At 43.3% G+C, this 26,364-nt stretch overlaps 1 protein-coding gene across 1 annotated transcript in view; it reads right to left on the reverse strand.

Annotated features, from left to right (window-relative positions):
* Nucleotides 1-904: 904 nt before the first annotated feature.
* LOC115098474 (mucin-2-like) overlaps nucleotides 905-26,364 on the reverse strand; it is a 105,219-nt gene continuing 79,759 nt past the window's right edge. The window contains exons 10-14 of the mRNA XM_029615001.1: nucleotides 20,735-20,897; nucleotides 13,232-13,408; nucleotides 12,708-12,808; nucleotides 12,074-12,150; nucleotides 905-1,585 (exon numbers count right to left, since the gene is read on the reverse strand). Of these exons, the coding sequence (XP_029470861.1) occupies nucleotides 1,541-1,585; nucleotides 12,074-12,150; nucleotides 12,708-12,808; nucleotides 13,232-13,408; nucleotides 20,735-20,897 (563 nt within the window). The 3' untranslated portion in view covers nucleotides 905-1,540. The remainder of the gene's footprint in view (nucleotides 1,586-12,073; nucleotides 12,151-12,707; nucleotides 12,809-13,231; nucleotides 13,409-20,734; nucleotides 20,898-26,364) is intronic.

Genomic DNA, 26,364 nt, shown 5'->3' on the forward strand with positions numbered 1-26,364 from the left:
CTCTACCTAGTGCTCAGTGACAGGGATAATGTCTCAAATGTCCGGTTAGGTGCCCACCTCAGCACCATTGATCATCAAATAGTATGGTTTGACATCGCAAACAGGATGCGGAGAAGTCACATGAAGACTCGAGCTTTGACTTTCAAAAATACACACTTTGTCGAAATGGGGACATTTTATTTATTTATTTAAAAGTATTTATATACCACTTTATAAAATCGGTTTTGTCAAAGTGGTTTACGTTGGAAAAGATAAAAATAAAAATAGAAATAAAAATTATAAAGAAACGATAAAAATAAATAAAAATTAAAATACATAAAATTAATTAATAGCTGGAACAAATTCTAGCTAGAAATAAATCAAATATCTACTAAGGTAAATAAAAAAATAGAATAAAATTGTTGCTGTGGGACTTGCTATTGTTATGGGACGGAAGGGAAAGAGAGGAAAGGTACAAAAGTAAAAATAAGGTAAATGGAAGAAAAAAATGGAGGTTGAATTAGAAGGCTGGGAGAAAAAGGAGAGGTGGAACAACAGTGGACCAAATTAAAGGGAACATGGACTCTGGCTATCCTTTTGCAGTTTTTGTTAATTGCAATAAAAAATTTAACAAAACACAAGCCTGCTTACCTCAGCAGGGCTGGAAATAGAAAATCATCAATTTATGCACCTGAATGGAGGAGTAGCCTAGTGGTTAGAGCAGCGTTCAAGTCCCAGTTTTACTCCTTGTGACCTTGGGTAAATCACTTTACCCTCCATTGCCTCAGGTACAAACATAGATTATAAGCTCTCTGGGAATAGGGAAATGCCTGCAGTACATGAATGTAATCCACTTAAAAGGAATACAAAAAAAAATCATTTAGCAAAGTTCCTACTTTCTCCTAGTCGTGTCTTTGGCCTCCTATCCTCTCTGGGATCTGCCTTCTTAACACTCTCCCCAGAGGACATGCCTTTCAACCAGGATTTCCTTGTGGGTTGTCATAAAATAGAGGGTCTTACATGGACTCCTTTACATGAAATAAGTGGTTTTTATTTGCCAGTACATTTTAAATTACTATGAATATATGACACAAGAATCAGCATGGATAATTCTGCAATGTGAGAACAGTGTGTTGTGGGGTCATCATCAAAACCCCATGTAGGTATCATGCCAAAACATGTAATATATCAATATATGACAGACAGCTGAAGAGCAGATCATCAAGAGAATCCCAAGCATATATAAAGCATGAATACAGCATGAATTAACCCCTGTCCAAAATCATCCATCAAAATAGCCAGGGAATGTTGACCATTCTGAATCAACATTGCCATCTGGACAAATTCCTTGTTTTCCCTGTAGACCAGAACTTCTCATAAAGTGCCAGAACCTTTCTTGAGGGGTCAAGTTTTCCTTGCTGTTCCATGGTTGGTTTCCATCGCATCATATCATCTGTTTCTATGACTTGCTCAGAAGTGCCTAGAGCTGTGAACTTCATTATTAACCTTGTGGAAATGACTCTTCTTGGTAAAGATTGCCATAGATGATCCAAGTGAATAATCACTGTGGTAAGTCTATAATTATCTCAGGCCTTTTCACAGATACCTATAAAAGAGAGATTGATGAAAGGGATAAAAAAATTGATTGTGAGTTTGAATTAAAGAAGAGGTTGAAGATCTAAGCTTATGAAACCATATCTCAAATTATTCTCTGTCAACAAGCAGGCATGGAAGATGGTAGGAGAAAGGTTCTGGAATTGTTTCGGGAGGAACGGAGTTAGTTGGATAAAGTATCCAGCTAGCTCCAATATTCTGACCTGTCTAAAGTTAGCTGGATAAACATATCTGGGCAGGGGCAACTCAAGGCAATCTGCTGCCTGAGGTGAGGGATGAGACTCTCCTTTAAGGCACGGTACAGATAAAATCATCAAGAAGTGCAAAGGGGACCCTTTAGAGTCTGGCCCTTTTGGTGATTTCAAGTGCTGTGGAAGGGGAAATCAGGGTCAGAGTTCCCAGGCGAGTGGCAGGTATTGTCAATGATAATGTTTCTGGGAAGCTGGCATACCTGACATACTCCAAAGAACCCTCAGACCTACCTCTCAGCTTTTCCCCAGCATTTTGCCCTGGAGAAGTGGGAGATGGTTGAATGGTGGGGGTCTTTGTGTGGCACACTATCTCTGGGTTGGGCAAAGGCATTAGGTACTATAGGCAAAATTTATAGTCCTGTGCCCGTACCCCCCTGCTCTCACCACACACAATTAAAAAGTCTGCATTTATAATCAATTTTATATGAAAAAGGACATTGAGAGAACTGTCTTCTGAGGTAAAAATGTTACAAGTTATCACAACCCTGAAAAAAAAGGCACATTTGGAATGCATGTTGTATTAGGCTTATTGTAATGTTTGTTGGGTGTGGGCTTTGCCCTCAGAAAGCCCAGCATAAATTGAATTACAAATACAATATAGTAAACCTCCCATACTAAAAGAGCACTAACTGCCAGCCCTCAAACAGTGAAAACTCTAACTGAAAAGGTAATGCTGCAAATATTACACTAGGCCCTAAAACACCAATACACCTTCTTTTAGGAAAAGAGACCAAGCCAGCCTGCTATAGGTACCTACACAATCAAGAGACCATAAAGTATAAACAGAAATGAACTGGAAACTTCAATAAGCCAGACTGTATGTAGAGCAGTGTAAAAATAGAAATGTAATTCCACAAAATAAAATCAAGGAATATAAAATCATAATTGTAAAAACATTAATAAAAATAATATTTCAAAACAGCTAATGAATAGAATAATAGCCAATTATTAAAAACTCATAAAAAATATAACATTTTCCAAATGTCAATAATATTTCAAAATAGCAGACATCACATAACAGCCAATAATTAAAACTAATAAGGATTTTAAAAATCCCGCTTTCCATACCTGGGAACTTTTGATTTCCAGTCACTCTGAGATTTCCATGGATTTGTACACGGAAGGGGGAACTTTCTCCTCTTATATACACACACACAAACATTCATGCTGTCACGCACATACACACACTCCATCAGAAACACAGTCACTCAACACAGTCACTTTCAAGACACAAAAGAGAACTACACACACATACACATTCTGCTGTTGTGCTGCTGCTCATGTTCTCACTCAGTGATGCCCCCACCCCCCAGCCCAGTACTGCCACACTATGTAAAATTCTTGCTATCAGCTCTTCGATAGCCTGCAGCAGCCCCCTCTTTTTCCCTTTCCCATTCCCATACCTTCTCAGCACCCACACTGCAGGAGACTCACTGATACCACAGCCAATGCATGCATTTCACAAGATGCTGGTTGGCCACTCCTGCAATAGCAGAATACCTCATGCATGTATAATACAGACAGACCCATACCAAACACAGAATAGAGATACCATAAAGTATAAATAGAAACTTGCCGACAAAAAATGAACTGGAAACCGCAACACGCCCAACTGTATTATGCAGTGCAACAATTGAAAAACAGAAACATCACTCCTCTCAAAAATCTAATAATAAAAAAAACAAGCTAATAAAAAGAACAAATAAGTCAAGATAGCCGATGAATACAATATCCAATAATTAAAAACTCACATAAATGTTGCAGAACAGCAGACATGTAATAATGACCAAAATTAAAACTATTAAGGATTAAAAAAAAAAAATCTCCCACTGTCCATACCTGTGATCTTTTAATTTCCAGTCACCCTGAGATTGTTGTGGATTGGAGGAAGGAAGGCTGCACAAAATTTTATTCTCTCTCTCTTACACACATATTTAAACATATTTATTCTTTCATACACTCCCCCACATTTTCTCACATACTTCCTTTCACTCCTTCACATACACATGCTCTTATACACACTCTCTCTCTTTCACACACATGCAGGCTCGCTCTCATATACATGCAGGCTTTCATACACACACAGGCTTGCTTTCTCAATGCACTACAACAATGAAAAAACAGAACTATCACCATTCCTCAAACACCAAACAATAAAATCAAGAAATATACAAAATTCATAATCATAATAGTAAAACATAGCAATAAAAAGAATATTTAAAAAAACAGTTGACAAATAGAAGATCCAATAATTAAAATCTCATATACAATGTTTTAAAAATTTCCCAAATCCCAATAAAATATTTAAAAAAAAGAAGACACATCAAACAACACTTAAAAAATAAAAATAATAAGGTTTTTAAAAATTTACGCTCTCCATATCTGGGAATTTTTTATTTCCAGTCACCCTGAGATTGTCGTGGATTAGTGGAGTGAGGAGCACAAACATTCTCCCCTCTTTCTTATATATACAAACATATGCTCCCCCTCTCATACATATGCTCAAATACATACATGCTCCCCCTCACATACACACACACACACATACTCCCTCTCTCAATAACATGCTTGCACACACATACACTCGCACACACATGCTCACACACACACTTCCTCTCACATGTTCCTTCCCTCTCACAATGCTTGCACACTCCCTCTCTAACACACATGCTCCCTTCCTCACAAAAATACACACACACACAGCATTTCTCTCTCATACACGCAGACTCAAGCACTCATACATATATGCACACACAGACACACAGTTTCTATCACTCACTTCTCTCCCCCAAGCACAAGTAGTAGTAGAAGCAGCTTCCTTCTTCAGTGCAGACCATGGACAGGATTCTTTCTCCTTCTCGAGTAGGTTCACTGGCATTATACTCAAGCTCTTGATAGCTGCAGGACCCTGCAGTTGCAGCCTACTCTAGCTCAGGTCATGCAGCCTGCTGCTTCAGCTTCTGACGGATGTGCAACCAGCGACCCCGCTTCATGCCAGCTGACCACTGAGATACTACTCCACCATCTGAGCCACCATAATCCACCGTGCTGCTGCTGTTTGAGTGCTGGCATATTGGGATCTGCCGGCAGCACCGTGGTTCCATTCAATCTTCAGCCACCAGCGGAATGGGAGCCGCTGGTGGCTCCATGGTGTTTTCGGATCTCCAGCAGCTGGTGGGTTGGGATCTGCCGGCAGCCTCGCAGCCTCTTCCGATCTTCAGCCGCCGGCAGGGTGGGATCTGCCTTGTGGCCTCTTTCATTAGATCGAGTTTAGCGCCCTCTTGGCAGCAAGGTGAGGTGGCCTCTGGGCACTTTGAGGGGCACTTTTTGCCACTCCAAACTTTTGCTACTTCAGATGGCCACATCCCCCTACCTCATTAGAGAGCCGTCCCTGTATTCGGACCTATCCAGCTAAAAGTAAGCTGGGTAAGTTTATCCGGTTAACTAGCTGAGTGACTGAATATTGCCTCCCTTCTGTCTGCTATTGCTATCTTGGCCTGGACCACATCTCCTCCAGCTGCTGCAGCTATGGTCAGATGTCTCCTAGAATAGAGCAACATCACACCTGGAAGATGATGTCCCTAAGGAAGGCACTGGCAAGCAAGAATCTAAAGCCTTTGCATGAGGATGAGCAGCAGGGCTGCTCATCCTCATGCAACCCCTGACCTGAGATGGATCCAGTTCCTGGATCCATCTCAGGTCATGATGCTATGATGAAGAAGGAAACACTGCTGGTACCATCCATGAACTAAGGTGCTGTTCGATAGGAGCTGTAAACACAACCAATGTGGAATGCCTCAGAGCCATTTGCTGTCACGGCAGATATAGCTCCTTGGCTTTACAAGCAGCATTTAATGAGGATGATCCAATGCATATCCAGCATAACTCTCTGCTTCAATGGCAGGGGGAATGAAGAAAAGTGGATCTATATACAGACAACAACCAACAAGGACTGAAATACATAGTCTGGGTAAACAAATAAGCATGGGTGTAGCTTGCTTGCTTATTGGGGCAGTTACTACCCCTAACTAATTAAGCTAGATATTTCATTTAGATGCGGTTCCAACACAGCTCTCTACATTAATGGTGAGGGTGGAAGGGAAATAGAACCAAAAGGTTACTAAGAGCCAAGAGTAACCGATAAGTATGAGAAAAAAAAAAGTGCGAAACTTGCTGGGCAGACTGGATGGGCCGTTTGGTCTTCTTCTGCTGTTATTTCTATGTTTCTATGTTTGAAGAGGACATCTCTCTTCCTACTCCAGCACAGAGGGACTCCCAGCTATTTTTTGAAGAAAATGGTTTAAAAACAACAGTTTATTCTCTAATTGTGACACCACTTGACTATTGCAACATATTGTATCTTGGTTTACCACAGACTACTATGAGCTTTTCGATATGTCCAAAATTTAGCAGCAAGAATTATTTATGGGCTTTCTTTACGGCAACATATTACTCCAACTTTCACTCAATATGACTGGCTCCCAATAATTTGGCGAATCAGTTCAGGGTTTTAATTTTCATTTTTAAAGGTATCAATGGGCTTGTATCTCTGGTTTTTAATTTGGATTTGAAACTCTATCAGCCTACAAGGTCACTACGTTCAGCAACACAATTACATTTGGAATTTTTCTCTTTTCAGTTTATATGATTAGATGTATAACATGAGTGGTTATTTATGGTTCAGGGTCCTTTTTATGGAATATGTTACCAGTGAAAATTAAAAAAGAAATCTGTCTTGAAAGGTTTAGAAAGTTGATCGAAACTTGTCTTTTAATCATGATATCATATAGCCTTATTTTATCTGTTATTATATTTTATAGCTTGTTAGATATTATGAAGGGTTTTTCCTTGGAGAAACTAATTTAAAGAGAATGAGGGGTAATGATGTAAATTAAGAGACCCAAGAGGGGAAAAGGTGAAAGAAGAGGAGGAAGGGAAGGAGAGAGGGAGGGAGGAAGAAAGAAGGAGTAAAAGGGAGAGAGGAAGGAGAAAAGAAGTGAAAGGAAAAGGGAGAAAAAAAGAAAAAAATATATGCAGATGCCAATATTGTGCCTTCTGGTTGCCTGGAAATCTGGTCTCAAATACAGGCCCAGACCTCCACATAATTTGGAGTGGTCCAACTACCACACTATTCCATGGGGATTAAGTCAGTATTGAAGTGTGCTAGACACACTCATGATCAATCCAACACTCTTCAAGGGATCCATGCTGAGTTCCTGGATTCCAGTCTACCAGTTCCACATGGTGAAGTATTTGCAAAAATGCATGCACAACTAAAAGCCTTTGATGGAATCATCAGACCCAGAGAAGGCTGACTTCCATTGAGTAGTGAAGGTCATGGAGGAATGTGAGAAGCACCTTGTCCATATTGTCTACCAAGCTTTTGATTCTATGATCAGGACTTTGGCTACCTCCATAGGAGCCTGAAGGCTTGCATAGTTGTGAGCAAGTGGGCTCCAAGAAGACTTGCATGATTGTCTTCCAGATATATCCTACAACTTATTCAGCAATTAAATTCAAGAGACAGTGGCCCTGATTAAGGAAGACTAAGCCACTTTACAGTTGTTATGAGCTGCATTGGGGGACCAACTAGCTCCTACCCAATGCCAGTATTTTTCCTAGAAATGTCCATTCTTCTAAAGATAACCCTTCTGCTTTTTTCACTGTCATTAGGTTCCTCCCACTTTTCACCAGTAGCAGCTATCTGCTCAAGTTCATTAGAGGAAAAGGCATGAGCCAAAGGCTCAGCAGCAAATGCAGCCTAAGTTTAGGACCAGTTTTTGATGACTTTGATAACAACTTTCTGCCTCCTTCACTGGAGGGAAGGGTTGACTCCTTCTCAGCTTGTCTCTGAGTTACCAAGGACCAGTTGGGTTAGCAAGTAGCACATTTAAGAATAATCGGAGAAAATTCTTTTTTACTCAACGCACAATAAAGCTCTGGAATTTGTTGCCAGAAGATGTGGTTAGTGCAGTTAATGTAGCTGGGTTCAAAAAAGGTTTGGATAAGTTCTTGGAGGAGAAGTACATTAACTGGCTATTAATTGCATCAGTAGCATGGGATCTTCTTGGTGTTTGGGTAATTGCCAGGTTATTGTGGTCTGGTTCAGCCTCTGTTGGAAACAGGATGCTGGGCTTGATGGACCCTTGGTCTGACCCAGCATGGCAATTTCTTATGTTCTTATGAAAATTGTGGAGTTAGGCTACTGCTTATATTACTTTTGCTTTCTTCTGAGCTAACAGATTTCAGTCTTCATCTCCAACACTTCTTAATCAGCCTAACTGCAGCTGGAGGTGAAGATGATCCTTCAGCATAAATCAGGGGGGTTGATGCTTATACTTGTGGATTGATGCCTAGACTTGTGGGTGACTGAGCAAGTTGTTGGTTCAGGAGAGGTTCAGAATGAACTCCCTCAAAATTTTCTTTCATTCTACTGAGTGATCAGATATGTGATCTGGATCTGAAAGATGCTTATATACACATTGCCATTTTTCTTGTCCATTGGAACTTCCTCAGTTTTGCGGAGAAGAACACTCATTACCAATGCACAAATGTGTTTACAAAATGCCGAGTAGTCATGGGAGTACAACTTCACTGGCAAGGAGTTTGCATGTTCCCATACCTGTATGATTGGGTAGTGACAGGTCCATCTTTGTCAGGAGTTTTGGAGTCCCTTGAAAAGACCATATGGCTCCTTAAATCCCTGGGTTTCCTGGTCAACTTTTCTGAGTCAACATTTCTGAGTCAACCAGTTCATAGGAGCCTATATAGATTCACTTAAAGTACCACAATGCTCATGGGCCTAGTAAGGTCTCTTCTTCAACAGGACCAATTGTAAGCAAGGTAGTCCTGGTCCTTCTCAGACACATTGCTGCTGAGGTTTATGTGGTTCCTCTGACTTGCGTGCACACGCAGGGCCTTCAGTAGTGCACCAAAGCCAATGGGATCAGCAATACCAGCCTTTATTCCACAAATCTCCAAGACCCTCAGAATAAGAACATCCCTTGAGTGGTGGATGAATCCAGAAGTTTTTAAGTTGGGACTCTCATAAGAATATAAGAACATAAGAATTGCCATACTGGGTCACACCAAGGGTCCATCAGGTTCAGTATCTTGTCTTCAATAGTGGCCAATCCAGTTCACAAGTACCTGGCAAAATCCCAAACAGTAAATATATCCCACTGTACGTATGACCACATCTAGTGGCTCTGTCTACCAATGCTTCCACCCAGGGATGGAAGACACATCAGTGTGGTGTGGACCAAGGGATCATGGTCTCCTGTGGTGAGTCATCTGCAAATCAACCACCTAGAGCTGTTATTTTGAAAATTATTTTCATCCCAATAGGGATAACAGTTCATGTATAAAAAAATTATTACTGGGATCAGTTGGAGATTGGTAGGGAAGGTGAGAAGCAGACACCTCTAATTACTTGTCAGTAACTATCTCACATCTTCTCAGAGCAAAGCATGCAGAATTAATTCAACTCTCAAACGAGCTTTTCCATATACAAAGTGTTGTGTTTGAGGCATTATGGACCCTTGGTCGCAATGGAGATGACTCCGCCCATGGGGAGGACCCCCATGGGGAACCACAGCGATAGACTGACACAGATAGCAGACACAGAATGGATAGAGTCTTTATTGTACTGCTGTAATAGATGGTGAAGAGGGAAGGTAAGGCACTGATCCACGAAGTGCCAATATGCTGAACAGACTCAGAAGTATAGTCACACCCAGATTCGAGACCTCCGCAAAGCAGAGATACAGGTAAAGGTAATGAGGAGTAGGAGAGGTGAGGCCCAGGAGAAATCCTCCCACAGATCCTAGGTCCGTCAGTTTCCCAGACAAATGGAACAGGTTTGGACAGCATGACCCGATTGGCTACAGTACATGCACTACCCCATGCGCTTGCAATAACGTCTCTCCTTAGAGGTCAAGTGGCTTCGGCCTAGTTGCATAGGCTCTTCCTCCTCTAGGGATGCAGACGGTAAGCTGGAAGTAATAGGACGGTTAGAAACCTCTGTAGACTTTCGTGGACTCTTAGCCTCTTGAGTATGATGCTAGTTCCATCAGGGACTCAAGGGAATCAGGCAAATCACGAGCCACTAATTTGTCCTTTATGTGAGAGTTGAGACCCTCCATGAATATGGCACGTAAGCATCCAGTGTCCCAATGAAGTTCGGATGCTAGAGTCTTAAATTCAAAAGCAAAGTCTGTAAGTGTCTTGTTACCTTGCTGAAGGTTGAGCAAGGCAGATCCAGTGATGGTCTGGCGAGCCGGATCATCAAACACAGACTTAAAAAGTTGTAGAAATCCTGGTAGGTCATTCAGAATAGGATCTTCACGTTGCCATAGCGGTGAAGCCCAGGCCAGGGCTTGACCTTCAAGGAACAACAGAATGTAGGTGGTCTTTGAAGCCTCAGTGGGAAATGAAGAATGCATGCTGCATTGATTGATGAACCCTCTGCACATCTTGGCTTCACCCGTGAAGCGTCTAGGTGTAGGATAAAGGCACATTGGTCTTAAGGGTTACCACTGGCGACAGCAATTACTTCACAGGAGGAGCTGAAGAGTTCAGTTGAGCATGTAACTGATTGAAGGCAGTAGCTAGGTTCTCCAAAGACTTTTGTTGTCCTGTAATCCGCTGGGCTAGGCCAGGGATGACCTGCAGGGCTGCGAGCCAAGCCGAGTCCATGGAGTTAGCAATCTGTTGTGTTTGAGGCATTGTGGACCCTTGGTCGCAATGGAGATGACTCCGGCTACGGGGAGGAGCCCCATAGGGAACCACTGCGATAGGCTGGCACAGATAGCAGACACAGAATGTATAGAGTCTTTATTGTACTGCTGTAATAGATGGTGAAGCAGGAAGGTAAGGCACTGATCCACAAAGTGCTGATACGCTCAACAGGCTCAGAAGTATAGTCACACCCAGATGTTCACGATAGGCAGGAGTCCGCAGTGTGAGTAACGCCATGGCTGGTGGGAGGAATTGGAGTTCCAGATCATAGAGGTACTCACAGAGGGAAGGCATCTTCCTGATGGTAGAATGGTGGGACTGAAGGTCCGTGGTGCAGGATATGAAGTAGATAGGACCTTGAGGATTGAGTACCCAATGCTTCAATATCCTGGAAATGAATAGAAAAGACCCCAGAGGAACGGTTGTTTTGGTTAGTGAGGACCCTGAAGGGAAGTTGTAAGTGAGAGACCCCTGAGGAGCAGATGTCTAGAGCCTCTGCTGGAGCGAGGCCCTTAGCGTCAAAGTGGCGTCTAAGCATACAGCTTAGAGCAAGCAGAGTAGCGAAGCAAAGTCTTTGCTAACTCAAATTAGTAGCGGAAGCAGAGGCTAGATATACCCAGAAGTACTGACGGCATGCGGTGGGGCTGCCCCCGAGGTTCCCGCCATGACGTGTATTTGAGCGTCGGAGATGTGTGCCCTCGCGCCTTAGGAGGCCACGGGAGTAAGCATGGAGATGGGACCATCCATGCTGGTCTGGAAACGCTGAGGCACTCGGCACCGGAGACAGCCATCTTGCCCAAAGAGAGAGAAAGGGGAGAAAAAGAGGTAAGGCAGAGCAGTCGCAGCCGTCTGTGACTGATGGACGCAACACAAAGATACACTGATAATTCATTTTAAACCTCAAACTCAACACAGAATTAATTCAAAATTATATCAACACTCAGACTACTTTTTCTGAATACAAAGATACCATCAGAATTAAATTAAAACTTCTAATTACACACCAAATTAATTCAACTCTCAAACTATTTTCGTAACACACAAAGGGGGTCATTTATCAAAATGCGGTAAGGTGTTTTCGCATGCGTTAAGGGCTTATCGCATGCGAAAAAGCCCCGTTTTCGCATGCGATAGGCCTTTAACGCATGCGAAAACGTGTTTACCGCATGCGATCGCACCATATCGTATGGTGCGATGCAAATGCAAAAACTGGGAGGAGTAGGGGCGGAGAGGGGATGCAAATTCAAAACCTGGGCGGATAGTGGGCTGGGTTAGTCTGCCTGCGAAGAGGTATCGCAGAGCCATAACGCCAATTTTAAAAACACCTCTTTCAGATGCGTTAGGCTGTGTGATAGCAGCCGGGACCATGCGGTGACGTACCTTCACCATTGCAAAATGCGATAAATACTACATTAGCATAAACCACGCCCCTTTTGCTATCGCATGCGGTACATACCGCATTTTGATAAATCCACCCCATAGATACATACCTGCAGAGTTGTGTCCACATTTTCAAGACAGGACTTGAAAAGTTCTCTGCTGGAATAGAGGTTGCTGTTTTCTGTCCCTGCAAAAGGAGATTTAAAGGAAAATAAAATAATAGAGATAAAAGATGTATAGAGATAAAAGATGTATAGCTATTAAACTAGGAATTTGGGACAGAGAGAGGGAGCAGTGCAGTAAATATGTATTTAGATTTAGATGTTTTGCTATTTATTTGCTATTTATTTATTTATTTATTTCTATATCGCTTTTTTAAATTTCTAAGTGGTTCACAGTGACACATTCACAGTAAATTAACATAAAACATAAAATGAATATTGGCTCAAAAAAAAAACCATAAAAATCAAGAAAACAAAACATAATTAAACCTCTGCAATACAAGCCTTATCTTTTGACTCAGTTAATTATCAGAGATTGATATGAATTTTAGGCAAATACTTGTGAGTTTGTACATTTCTTATATTTATTGTATATTATTGCCTTTGTATTTGTTGTATACTGTTATTTTATTGTATATCACTTTGGAATCTTTTTGGGAAGGTGATAAATAAATGAATATGAGAGTCTGGTGATCTATTCTCTCTGGAGAATGAAGGACAGATTGGAATGGATGGACCTTACCTTCCCATAAAGCTGATTCTGGATTTATGTAGCTAAAATGCTGTGGGGATGTCCACTCATGGTCTTCTTCCAACCAGTTCTTATCATCTGCTAATTTTTTCCTACAAACATCCACAGAATACACTGTTAATCACTTGAATCAGAAGTTTAATTTTCTGTGACAAATATTAAATTTAATAATTTGTTTCCTCAAAATTAGCACATTGCAATCCATTCAGTTCCTTAGAAGAGTTCATCATGTAGTCATCATAAAATGATATATCAGTTTGGATTTAATTTTGGGGAAAGGGGTAATTGGTAGAAATCACATGCTGCAAACTTCACTGCAATCACCTTTTCTGCAGTGATGGTTTGATCAAATTAGAACCAGCTAAACTCAATTCAGCAAAATCCATTCCAAAAGGATATTCTGCATAAAATCAGTATTAATCATGGCAACACCACTATTGCCACTTGTTAGAGAAATAAGAATGAAAAATCCTTTCTAAGCATTTGAGTAAATATTCATCAAAAATTTGACCTACTGAGAATGGATTATGAATTTGTGAGGCCTCCGTGACCGCCAGAACATGACAGTGGTGATGGCGATGATGATGAGGAGCACTAACACAGCTGTTGTGGTGCCCCCAATCAGCCCAGGCTTGTGGAGCCTCGAGTCACATTGCTGTCCAAAGTAGAGGTACATGTCTGAATTAGGACACCTGTGGAGAAGATATCAAGTCAGAAGAGCTTTAGGAAAAACCTGAAAAACACATAGGTGTGGCAATTCTGATCTGGCCTCCAGTAAAGACCAGGCTCAAATCTGTGTTGAGCTAGTCTAACCTAAGCTGTCATCCATTCCTATAATGAGAACTTCCACTTTTTTAATGAGGGGTGTCTATAGATATGTTGCGTGCACCTTCCACTTTTCAGTGGTTGGTGCCCATTAGAAGACTAGTACAGGCAGCAACTTAGAGATCAGTAAACAAGCTAACCAGAATCCTCTTCCACTCATGCCTTAGAAAACATTTATGAAGTTCACATTGAAAAGGTTTTGTCCATAGCCCCAGGACTGGGGGGGGGGGGGTGCAAGGGGGCAGCTGCCCCCGGTGTCAATAGCAAGGCTGCTTTTACCTATGGGCATGAGCACACAAGGCTATGTCCTGATGTCTTTATTGGCCAGTGCCCAAAATGTAACGCAGCAGAGATCAGCCCTCTCCTTCCTACTCCAGCCCCTCCCAGGCAGCATACAAGGAACTAGATGGATATGAACCTGGAATAAATAGAGTACAGTGCAAAGCAAAGAAGGACCCTCCCTAATCCAAGCCCCCTCCCTCTCTTGGTCCCCCTCTCCTCCAATCTGCAGGGAACAGAAAGAGGAAGGGGGGCGGGAACAGAAGAGGATAACAGAACAAAGAAGAATTCAGTTTTTATCTGCGTATTTCTATTTCTAATTTGTGATCCCCCTATTCTGTATTTGGTGAGCATCTGTGGGAGATGGAGATGAAATATTCTCCTAGCGCCCACCTCAGCACCAGTGATCATCAAACGGTATGGTTTAATATCACTAAAAGAATATGGAAAAGGAGCACAAAGACCAGAGTTTTACAGTTCAAAAACACAGACTTTGAGGAAATGGGGAAGTACCTAGAGGAAGAACTAAATGGATGGGAAAATGAGAGAGATGTGGATCAACAGTGGACCAATCTAAAAGGAGCAATCGCCAAGGCAACTGCTCTATATGTTAGAAATGTAAAGAAAAGCAAAAGAAAAATGAAACCTATCTGGTTCTCAAAGGAGGTGGCTGACAAAATTAAAGCTAAAAGAACTGCATACAAGAAATACAAAAGATCCCAAAGGAAGGAGCACAAAGAAGAATATTTGTATCAACTGAGGGAGACAAAGAAATTAATCAAGTTGGCAAAAAGTCAAGCAGAAGAGAGGATTGCCAAGGAGATAAAATATGGTGACAAAACATTTTTCAGATACATCAGCGAAAAGAGAAAGGTCCAAAGTGGTATAGTGAAATTGAAAGGTGGAAATGATCAATGTGTGGAGGGAGACGAAGAAATGGCAGAAATATTAAACGAATACTTCAGCTCTGTGTTCACTAAAGAAGACCCTGGAGAAGGACCATCTCTACACAACAAGAAACTGGAGGGAAGCGGAACAGAGGAAAATCCATTACAGTAGATAATGTATGGGAAGAGCTAAAGAATCTGAAAGTGGACAAAGCCATGGGGCCTGATGGGATTCATCCAAGGATATTGAGGGAGCTCAGAGATGTGCTGGCGGGACCGCTGTGCGACCTGTTCAATAGATCCCTAGAAACGGGAGTGGTGCCGAGTGATTGGAGAAGAGCGGTGGTGGTCCCGCTTCACAAGAGTGGGAACAGAGAGGAGGCTGGTAACTACAGACCGGTTAGCCTCACTTCAGTGGTGGGAAAAGTAATGGAGTCACTGTTGAAAGAGAGAATAGTGAACTATCTACAGTCCTGAGAATTGATGGACCAGAGGCAGCATGGATTCACCAGAGGAAGATCCTGTCAGACAAATCTGATTGACTTTTTTGACTGGGTAACCAAGGAATTGGATAGAGGAAGAGCGCTCGATATCATATACTTGGATTTCAGCAAAGCTTTTGATACGGTTCCGCACAGGAGACTGGTGAATAAAACGAGAAGCTTGGGAGTGAGTGCCGAGGTGGTGACCTGGATTGCAAATTGGTTGACGGACAGAAGACAATGTGTGATGGTAAATGGAACCTTCTCTGAAGAGAGAGCGGTTTTAAGTGGTGTACCGCAAGGATCGGTGTTGGGACCGGTCCTGTTCAATATCTTTGTGAGCGACATTGCGGACGGGATAGAAGGTAAGTTTTGTCTTTTTGCGGATGACACTAAGATCTGCAACAGAGTGGACACGCCGGAAGGAGTGGAGAGAATGAGACGGGATCTAAGGAAACTGGAAGAGTGGTCGAAGATATGGCAGCTGAGATTCAATGCCAAGAAGTGCAAAGTCATGCATATGGGGAGTGGAAATCCAAATGAACTGTATTCAATGGGGGGGGAAAGGCTGATGTGCAAGGAGCAGGAGAGGGACCTTGGGGTGATGGTGTCTAATGATCTGAAGTCGGCGAAACAATGCGACAAGGCGATAGCTAAAGCCAGAAGAATGCTGGGCTGCATAGAGAGAGGAATATCGAGTAAGAAAAGGGAAGTGATTATTCCCTTGTACAGGTCCTTGGTGAGGCCTCACCTGGAGTACTGTGTTCAGTTCTGGAGACCGTACCTTCAAAAAGACAAAGACAAGATGGAGGCGGTACAGAGAAGGGCGACCAGGAAGGTGGAGGATCTTCATCGGATGACGTACGAGGAGAGATTGAAGAATCTAAATATGTACACCCTGGAGGAAAGGAGGAGCAGAGGTGATATGATACAGACTTTCAGATACTTGAAAGGTGTTAATGATCAAAAGACGACAAACCTTTTCCTAAGGAAAAAAATCAGCAGAACCAGGGGTCACGATTTGAAGCTCCAGGGAGGAAGATTCAGAACCAATGTCAGGAAGTATTTCTTCACGGAGAGGGTGGTGGATGCCTGGAATGCCCTTCCGGAGGATGTGGTGAAGACCAGAACTGTGAAGGACTTCAAAGGGGCGTGGGATAAACACTGTGGATCCATAAAGTCAAGAGGCTGCCAATGAAGAGTGGGTGACTCGCCAGAATGATGGCTACTGCCTGGAGTCAATACCCTTATTAAATAAACATACACAGGCTTGACTCCAACATCGCTCTAAGCTTCAACAGCAAGAGGAAATGTGGAAAAAAGGATTCACACTCACAAAGAGGGGAGTAGCTGGCTTGTTACGGCGGTTACTACCCCAAATCAAATAAGCCTGATACTTCACTTTCAATGCATATACAGCATAGTTCTCTGATTCAACGGCAGGGGAGAAGAAAAGAGGGTTCGCACTCACAAAGCGGGGAGTAGCTGGCTTGTTACGGCGGTTACTACCCCAAACCAAATGGGCCTGATACTTCACTTTCGATGCACATCCAGCATGGCTCTCTGCTTCAACGGCATGGGAGAAGACTTATACGTCACGCATATCCAGCATAGCTCCCTGCTTCAACGGCAGGGGAGAAGAAAAACAACCAATAAGGGCTAATAACATAGTCTGGGTAAAACAAATAAGCATGGGTGCAGCTTGCTTATTGCGGCGGCTACTACCCCAAACTAATCAAGCTAGATATTTCACTTGGATGCAGCTCCATCACTGCTCTCTACATTAAAGGTGGGGATGGAAGGGAAATAGAACCAAGAGCTAAGAGAAACAGATAAGTATGAGAGAAAATATGTGTGAAGCTTGCTGGGCAGACTAGATGGGCCATTTGGTCTTCTTCTGCCGTCATTTCTATGTTTCTATATATGTTTCTATGTTTCATGTAGGTTCTGTGTAGGGATCTGTATAGGTCCGTCTTGTTCTTTTTCCCACTAGAAGATGTATTGGTGTTTTAGGCCCAGGTGGAATATTTACAGTGTTTCCTTTTCATGCAAGGTTGTTTCTGTTTGAGCTCTGGGAGTTATTGCTAAGTTGGTATGGCAGGCGTTCTATATAGGTTCTGAGTGACTTTTTGTAGAATTTGTGTGTTACTTCACAAAGTACCAGATAATTGGATGACTTTGTGTCACTGTAACTCAAGTGAGAACATAATTTGAATGTTTCCTATGTTGAGTAGTAAAGGGAAAACATTCTAGTTCAGCCCAGCCAGCCACAGAGATTAACTTTAACCAATATAGTATGTATACCTTTTAGAGGTCCATATTCAAATGCATTTGAAGTTATCCAGCAAAATTAAAATTTGGCCACTTACTTGGCTAAATTCTAGATGGCTATTTGTCCAGCAAGAATTTGACCTGATAAGTGAGAGGCGTTCCGGGGAGATACAAAGTTAGCCAGATAAGTTATCTTCCTAACTCCCATATTCAGATTTATTTATTTATCTGGCTAACTCTGGTCATCCTGCCTAGCTGTCCTAAAGTTGGCCAGATAAACTTATCCTGCTAACTTTAAGATAGCTGGGTGTATTCAGTCACGCAGCTACGCAACTGAATATTCAGCACTACTTAGGGGGATACGTTTAGCCAGCTAATTAGCAGAGCCTCACAGCAGCTGAATATAGATTTCTTAATTGATAAATTTAGGTATTCCTTGGGATCTTTTTTTTTACAATCTTTTTCCAATAATCATCAGACACTGTGACATGATTTCTTAATCATATATTTTGCAAAACAACATACATTATTTAAAAGTATGATGACCTGTTATGTGATTTTACAGGATTCTTCTGGGAACGATTGCGGTGGGGACTTGCAGAGTTTAATTATAAACACGCAGGAAGAGCCTTTGAGCCTGAAAATTAATTGAGGAGGATCTGCAAGGCTGAAGGACCTAGGGAAGTGGTTACCTAATCTGTTCTGGGGGACATCCTCAGTCATAAGAACATAAGAAATTGCCATGCTGGGTCAGACCAAAGGTCCATCAAGCCCAGCATCCTGTTTCCAACAGAGGCCAAACCAGGCCACAAGAACCTGGCAATTACCCAAACACTAAGAAGATCCCATGCTACTGATGCAATTAATAGCAGTGGCTATTCCCTAAGTAAACTTGATTAATAGCAGCTAATGGACTTCTCCTCCAAGAACTTATCCAAACCTTTTTTGAACCCAGCTACACTAACTGCACTAACCACATCCTCTGGCAACAAATTCCAGAGGTTTATTGTGCATTGAGTGAAAAAGAATTTTCTCAGATTAGTCTTAAATGTGCTTCTTGCTAACTTCATGGAGTGCCCCCTAGTCCTTCTATTATTCGAAACTGTAAATAACGATTCACATCTACTCGTTCAAGACTCTACTCGGTCACACATGATCTTAAAGACCTGTATCATATCCCCCCTCAGCCGTCTCTTCTCCAAGCTGAACAGCCCTAACCTCTTCAGCCTTTCCTCATAGGGGAGCTGTTCCATCCCCTAATCATTTTGGTTTCCCTTCTCTGTATCTTCTCCATCGCAACTATATCTTTTTTGAGATGTGGCGACCAGAATTGTACACAGTATTCAAGGTGCGGTCTCACCATGGAGCGATACAGAGGCATTATGACATTTTCCGTTTTATTCACCATTCCCTTCCTAATAATTCCCAACATTCTGTTTGCTTTTTTGACTGCTGCAGCACACTGAGCCGACGATTTTAAAGTATTATCCACTATGATGCCTAGATCTTTTTCCTGGATGGTAACTCCTAATATTGAACCTAACCGTGTAACTACAGCAAGAATTGTTTCAGTATACTGCAATGAATAAACTTGTGTAGGAGAAAGCTAGGGGCTGCCTAGGAGAGAGGAGAGTCAGAAATAGGGAGAGGAGAGGGTGCTGCCACTTGGCAGGGGTAAAGAGGGGAGCCAAAAAGGGAGTGCTGCTGTGCAGTAGGTTGTGGAGGGGGCAAAAAGAGAGAAGGGGCTGCTGTTGCTGGGCAGGGGGTGGGCGAGGATGAAAAGGGGAGGGGTGCGAATTACTGAAGCTGCCACCACTATAAGGATAGTTGTGCCTTTGTTGATAAAGGGGAAAGTGCTGTATCAGAGCAGACACTGTTAAATGAAAGGGGGGGGGGGGGGGGCATAATTCTGTATTTCGGCCCCGGGCACAGAGAAAACTGGTTCCATTTCTGGTTTGGTCCACCTAACTTTAGCAAGCTAGGCAAACCCCAAGACTTCAATTTCCTGCCCCACTGTCTGGCAGAATTGTATCTGGGTAACATTTTGCCCAGGTAAAATTTAGCTGAGTAAAAAGAAGAGTAGTGGGGTGTGTCCTAAATTTATTTGGGTAGTGCTGATATTCAGCATTGTCTGGAAAAATTTAGGTGGTTAATTCTTGTTAGGTAAATCACAGTCCTAAAGTTACCTGGGTGAGTATATACAGTGGCAGACTTACCTAGGTAAGTCCTGCTGAATAATATCCCGGCTGTTGTTGCCTGGGTAACTTTCTGCTTGCTTCTTCACTCAATGTAAATCTCTAACAGGCCGATGCAATATCATGCTCGTAAAAAATGTGTGTCTAAACTGGGTGCATATTTTTTAATGCGCACATCCACCTCTGCTGAGTACTTGATGCAACAGGCAAATGAGCTGCTGCGCTAAAAGGGACACGCAATGGATAATTTGTGCGGCCCTAGTGCTCTGCATCGAATGCCCAGGAGATGAAGCTGTGCACCTGCAACAGCCTGGCCAGAGCTCCCTCCCCACCCTGGCAGGGCTGTTTCCGATTGCAGTGAAAGGACCAATCTCCTTTCAGGACATCATTCTGAAAGGGGATTGGTCCTTTCACTGTCATGTGACCGTGAATGGACCAATCGGCACTGTGATGGAGTAACTAAATGCATTTTTAATCGTCGGCACCTTCCCTCCGCAGCAGAGCCGCCTGGGCAAGTGCCCCTGGAGCCCGCTAGCCTGGCCAGCTGGAGGGTAGCGCTCACCTCTCGGTTCGAGCGGCAGCTGAGCTGTCTTCCCCGCCAGACAGCACGCCCAGAAATTCTCTTTTTGTCAAGACTTGCATGATGCTGCTTTCTTTGGTTCCTCCTACTTATTATCCCAACGATACTAACAGAAGAAACCACAGAAAGCAGGATTTTTGTTTTGTGTGGTTGAGCCCTTGAGCGTGGCATGCCTTAACGCCAGCTCCCGGGCTGGTGCTAAACTTTGTATGTTACAACGGGCGCGTTGGCTGCGTGGGAATTTTTTAAATCGCAGGGTAATAGCTAATAGCCTCATCTACATGGAATTTACATGTGATGAACAGTGTTAGCTACACGCTGGTTTGGACGGCGTTAACCCCCATATTGCATCAGGAATTATTTTAGCGCATCCAAAATGCTCATCCAATTGTGTGTTAAGTGGTGCGCTAGCCCGAGGGCACAGTATTGCATCGGCCTGTAAGTGCGGTGTCTGAGTCTCGGAGACTTTGAACTCTCCACTTCGGGTTCCCAAACTTACCAACATGTGGGTCCTTGAGTCATTACACTGCAGGTCCCATAGTTGCAGTTCATCTTCCCTTCAATCCCTGCAGTGCAGTTGGTCACACAGAACAGTCCACTTGTGTTTTGGTAAGGGAAATAGTATTGGGCAAATTCACTGGATATGATATTACTACATGTTCCTGTGGAGGAAGAAGTAAAAGACTGAAACTATTTGTACTTGTAGAATATAAATTTTGGTACTATAGTTACAGTTGTTCATATCAGCCTAAGAATAGTTACAGAAAATGTGGCACTCAAAGGAAATGGTCACCCTTTAATCAGTTAATTTTTCTTCATAAACTTCAGTGGCATCACCCTCTTAAATATCTCTCCCCTACATTGTTTACTTCTTGAGATTTCAGTGGTATTACTGTTCTAAATATCTTTTCCACATGTTGTCAACCAGCATAGACTTTAATGGCATCATCCTCTCATAGAAAAAAAGATAGAATAAAATAGCAGATAAAGACCGTAAGTCCAACTATTCTGACCATTTACCTTTCTGTCTGCAATACCTCAGAAGCCACCCTACCTCTGACTTTCTAATAACTAAGAATGCTCTATAATTTATGTTTTCTTGAATCTGTTACTGTTTTTTGACCCCCATCCCCTCACGTCCCTTACCTGGGAGGCTGCTCCATTTGTCCACCACCTCGTCTGTTAATAAATGTTCTGTTGCTCCTTAATCTAGTCCCTCCCCACCCACCCCCACCCCCCTGGAGCCTCAGATTGTGCCACCCCCACCCCCACCCCCGTTCCAAAATGACCTTTCCACTGAAAAATACTTATATTATTTTCTTTATGGTATATAACATCTAGTACTGTGCCCATTTCTGGGAGCCCGACTTCCAAAAGAGGATAGTAGAGGCACCCAGAGGGATGCTATTAAAATGGAAATTGGTTCTATTCTCCCGTTACTGCCTGTAAGTGAAGCTTGTGGCCTGCATGCCCCGGACCTGCGCTTCCCTTCCCTTCCCTCCCTCAAGTTGGACCTCAGCTGTCTGCTTGGTAGCCTCTGCCTACCAGTGTCCTCGGAGCTTGGCTCTCCTTTCCCCCTCCGCTTTGACTGCTCCCTCCCAGGATTTGGCAGGGTAACTGATTCCTGCAGCTGCGACGCTGGCAGGAATGCTAATGTCACTTCAGTTTACCTGTGGCTATGTGTGTCCAACCTTGACCTCATTGTTCTGCGTAAAATCCTGTGCGGCCACCAGCTAGGCAGTGCTGATGCAGTCACATCTCACCTGCCTGCAAGCTGCTACTCGGTGCCTCCACCTCCTTCCCTGTCCACTAAGGCCGGTGTGAGTGGCGCTGCTGGCCCAGCCCTCAAAAGTAAAGTTGCTGTTTCCTGCACCCCGGCTCTGCAAAAGAAAGGTGCGTACCTCTCTGTGCTGCTGGCTGCTGCTATGCTCAGTGCCTGCCTTCCTCCCTTCACTATCTTAGCTCTGCAAAGAAAAGTTGTGTGTGTATGTGACAGAGAGAGTGTATGTGAGTGTGGGAGTGGGAGCATGTGTGATGGAGGGTGTGAGTGGGTGGGAGCATGTGTGACAGAAAGAGAGTATGTGTGTGGTGTGTGATGTGTAGTGTGTTTGTGTGAGAGAAAGAGAAGATGAAAGTTTGTGGCTCTCCCCCTCAGTCTACAACAATCTCAGGAGGACAGGTATGGAAGGCAGGTAATTGTTTTATCTTTATTAATTTGGGTGTTTGATGTGCCTGCTATTTTGAAATATATTAATCCTGCTTGGGAAATTTTTTAAAAATTTGTACATGAGTTTTTAATTATTGGATATTCTATTTGTCAGCTATTTTAAAATACTTATTGGGCCAGATTTTCTAATCTACGCCCGATTTTATAACATGCACGCGCAGCCACACACATGTCATAAAATCCGGGGGTGGCGCACGCAAGGGAATGCACCTCGGCCTTGGAGGAAACTTTCCTTTTGCCCCCCCGCACCTTCCCCTCCCTTCTCCTATGTAACCCGACCCCCAGCCCTACCTAAATCCCCCCACTACTTTATTATTTAAGTTGCGCCTGCCTCTGGGCAGGCATAGGTTGCGCGCGCCGGCTAAGTGCCGGCGCACAATTCCCCAGCTTAGCAGGCCTTCGGAGGCCTCTGGCCACGCCCCCGCTCTGGACCGCCCAGCCCCGCCCCTTTTTTCAAGCTCCGGGACATACATGCGTCCCGGGGCTTGTGCACGTTGCCGAGCCTATGCAAAATAGGCTCAGCACGCGCAGGAGCGGGTTTTCGGGGTTACGCGTGTAACCTTTTGAAAATCCGCCTCTTATTCTTTTTATTAGTAGATTTTACTATTATAGATGATTTATATTTCTTGATTTTATTATTTGAAGTTTTATGAGAAAATGGTAACGCTTCTGTTTTTCCATTGTTGCATTGCATGTGGGGTCTGGCTTCCTGTGTTTTCCAGTTCAGGTTGTGTCTGTATGTTTCTATTTATACTTTATATTCTTTTTCTTAAGAACATAAGAACATAGGAAATTGCCATACTGGGTCAGACCAAGGGTCCATCATGCCCAGTATCCTGTTTCCACCGGTGGCCAATCCAAGTACCTGGCAAGTACCCAAACATTAAATAAATCTCAAGCTAATATTGCTTATTAATTAATAGCAGTTTATGGATTTTTCCTCTAGGATCTTATCCAAACCTTTTTAAAACCCAGCTTCACTAACTGCTGTATCCACATCCTCTGGCAATAAATTCCATAGCTTAACTATGCGCTGAGTGAAAAATAATTTTTGATTTGTTTGAAATGAGCTACTTGTAAACTTCATGTAGTTCCCCCTAGTCCTTCTGTTATCTGAGAGAGTAAATAACCGATTTACATTAACTTTTTCAAGTCCTTTCATAATTTTGTAGACATCTATCATATCCCTCCTCAGTCATCTCTTCTCCAAACTGAACAGTCCTAACTTCCCTAGCCTTAGGACAGCCTATCCATGCCTCTTATCATTTGGTCGCCCTTCTCTACACTTTCTCCAGTGCAACTATATCTTTTTTGAGATGCCTCTCTCACTAGTCTCCATGCCAACCTGTCTCTCTCCCACCTGTCACCTGTATTGGGTGAGGGTCTGTCTGTGTTCTGCATGCGTGACGGAAGAGAGGTATTCTGCTAGCATGCAGTTTCTGTGTAGGGATTTATAGCAGTTTAGCTTGTTCTGTTTTACTAAAAGGAGGTGTATTAGTGTTTTAGGGTCAGGTGTAATATTTGCAGTGTTGCCTTTTCATAGGTAAGGTTGTTACTATTTGAGTGCTGACAGTTAGTGCTGTTTTGCTATGGGAGGTTTATTGTATTGTAATTGTAAATGTAATTTACTCCTACAGAGAAGTTGAGTGGCAGGAACCCTCCATTGCTTCCATATGTGGAGCCTTAACAGATCATTGCCCTTTAGTGCATACATAGATACACTGCTTACGTAGTTTGCTGGCAGGATCTAAACAAAAAAAAGTGAAATACTTTTTTTCTGGTTTTAAACTTGTGGAAGTTTGAAGCAGTTTTCAAGGAAGGGCTATTTTTTTTTTTAATATTAGCTTTAGTGTCAATATAATTAGTACTACTCTTCATATCTCACAGAACATTCATAATTGGGCTGGTTTTAGTTTTCCTTGTGTAGAGAAAGACAGAAGGTGCAGAGGGGATAGACGAGAGAGAGGATGCAGGTTCATGTAGGTAGAGACAAATTTATGCAGATGAGAGGAAGGAAAGGGAAACCCCTCCCCCCGAGACCTCAAGTGTCCAGTCCTGGCCTGTGGAAAAGTTGATGACTCTGACTTTAGCATTGTTTTGCTAATCTCAAGCAAATCCTATTGCATAAACCTGTGAATCATGTATGGAATGCGCTTTGAACAAGTTAACCAAGTATACTTATTCTCTTAGAAAAACTGAATGGTTTCATATGGTAATAAGTTGTGCAGTTTCAATACTGATGCTGGATTAATGACTGAACTAAAAGTGCATGCACTGAACATTACAAAATCTGAGCCTTGCAAAGCCATAGAGATAGTATTGTATAAAAGCAACATACATACAAATTAAGCAATATTTTTTCCAGAGAATAAATTCATTCCATATAACTCTTTTCACTGATGTTTGTGAGACATGTTCCTCATGTTGATTACATATGCCCCAAAAAGATTTCAGGACTGCCACTACTCTGGTTTTCAGGACATCCACAATGAATATGTGTAAACTTGCTGTTGCGGCCGTCGGTCGCAGACGGCTGCGACCTCTCTGCCTTATCTCTTTTTTACCTCTCTCCTCTCCCTTGGGAAAGATGGCTGTCTCCACTGCTGTTTGCCGACTGGCATGGAAAGGTCCTGTTTCGCCCTGAGGCCTCCTAGGGTGCGAGTGCACTACCCGCACATTTGAATACATCATGGCGGGAACCTCGGGGGCAGCCCCACCACATGACGTCCCTACCTTCGGGTACTTAGTCTCCGCTCACCCACAGTGCTATGAGTTAGCAAGGATTACGGTCCAGCTAATTCTGACCGCTTCTAAGCTGCCCACTTGGAACACCTCCTTCTACTCTCCGGAGTATCTCGCTGATTCCTGGAAGCTCTGGGTACCTGCTCCTCGGGTGCCCTTCTGCTTCTATCCACCCTTCGGGGTTGCCTCTCTCTAACTACTCAGGACACCCGCTTCTCGGGGGTCTTGTTTGTTCCTTTCCAGGTGCCCTGCCGGACGACCTTAGGCACTCGCTCCTCGAGGGCCTATTCCTTTCCGGGTAACCTGCACCACGGACCTCGGGTCCACCTCGTTGCTCGTATTCTACAGAGGAAATTACCACCTTGACTACAGCTACGAATCCTGTGAGTACCTCAGCTCTTCACTCTCTCTTTTCTTTACCCGGCCAGATTCTCGGCGTACTCCGCTTGCGGACCACTACCGGATCTGTCTACATCTACCATACTATTGGGACCGGGTTCTCTGGTTACCCCGCTCTGCGGACCACTACCGGACCTAGATCTCTCTACCTGGGTGAGAGCTACGCAACACCGGAATATATTGAGTCTCTTCAGAACCCATTGCAGAGGTACTCTGAGCTCGCCAGCACTGTCCACTTCTCGGACAGCAACGTTGCTGTATAATAAAATTTCTTTCTCCTGTGTCCGCTTACTACTGAGGTCAGCTTATCATTGTGGTTCCCCACGGGGCCCCTCCCCATGGGAGAAGTCATCACTGCAACGACCAAGAGTCCACAAAACATGCCTCAAATCTGTACATCTGTACATCTGTACATGCCTCAAATCTAACAGATGCTAAGTCCATGGACTTGGCTCAGCTCACAGCCCTACAGGCCATTCCTGGTCTGGCCCAGCGGATCTCCGAGCAGCAAAAGTCTTTGGAAAATCTGGCTGCTGCCTTCAATCAGCTACATGCTCAACTGAATACCCCGACAGTTCCAGTTAAGGAACTAGTACCTCCAGTAGTGACTGTCAAGACTACTGTACCTCTGTCTACTCCTACACGCTTCACGGGGGAAGCACGAAAGTGCAGAGGTTTTATTAACCAATGTAGTATGCATTTCTCTTTGCAGCCTAACTACTTCCCCACAGCGATTTCCAAGACCACCTATATCCTATCAC

Source organism: Rhinatrema bivittatum, chromosome 1 (genome assembly GCF_901001135.1).
Source record: "Rhinatrema bivittatum chromosome 1, aRhiBiv1.1, whole genome shotgun sequence".
NCBI classification, from domain to species: Eukaryota; Metazoa; Chordata; class Amphibia; order Gymnophiona; family Rhinatrematidae; genus Rhinatrema; species Rhinatrema bivittatum.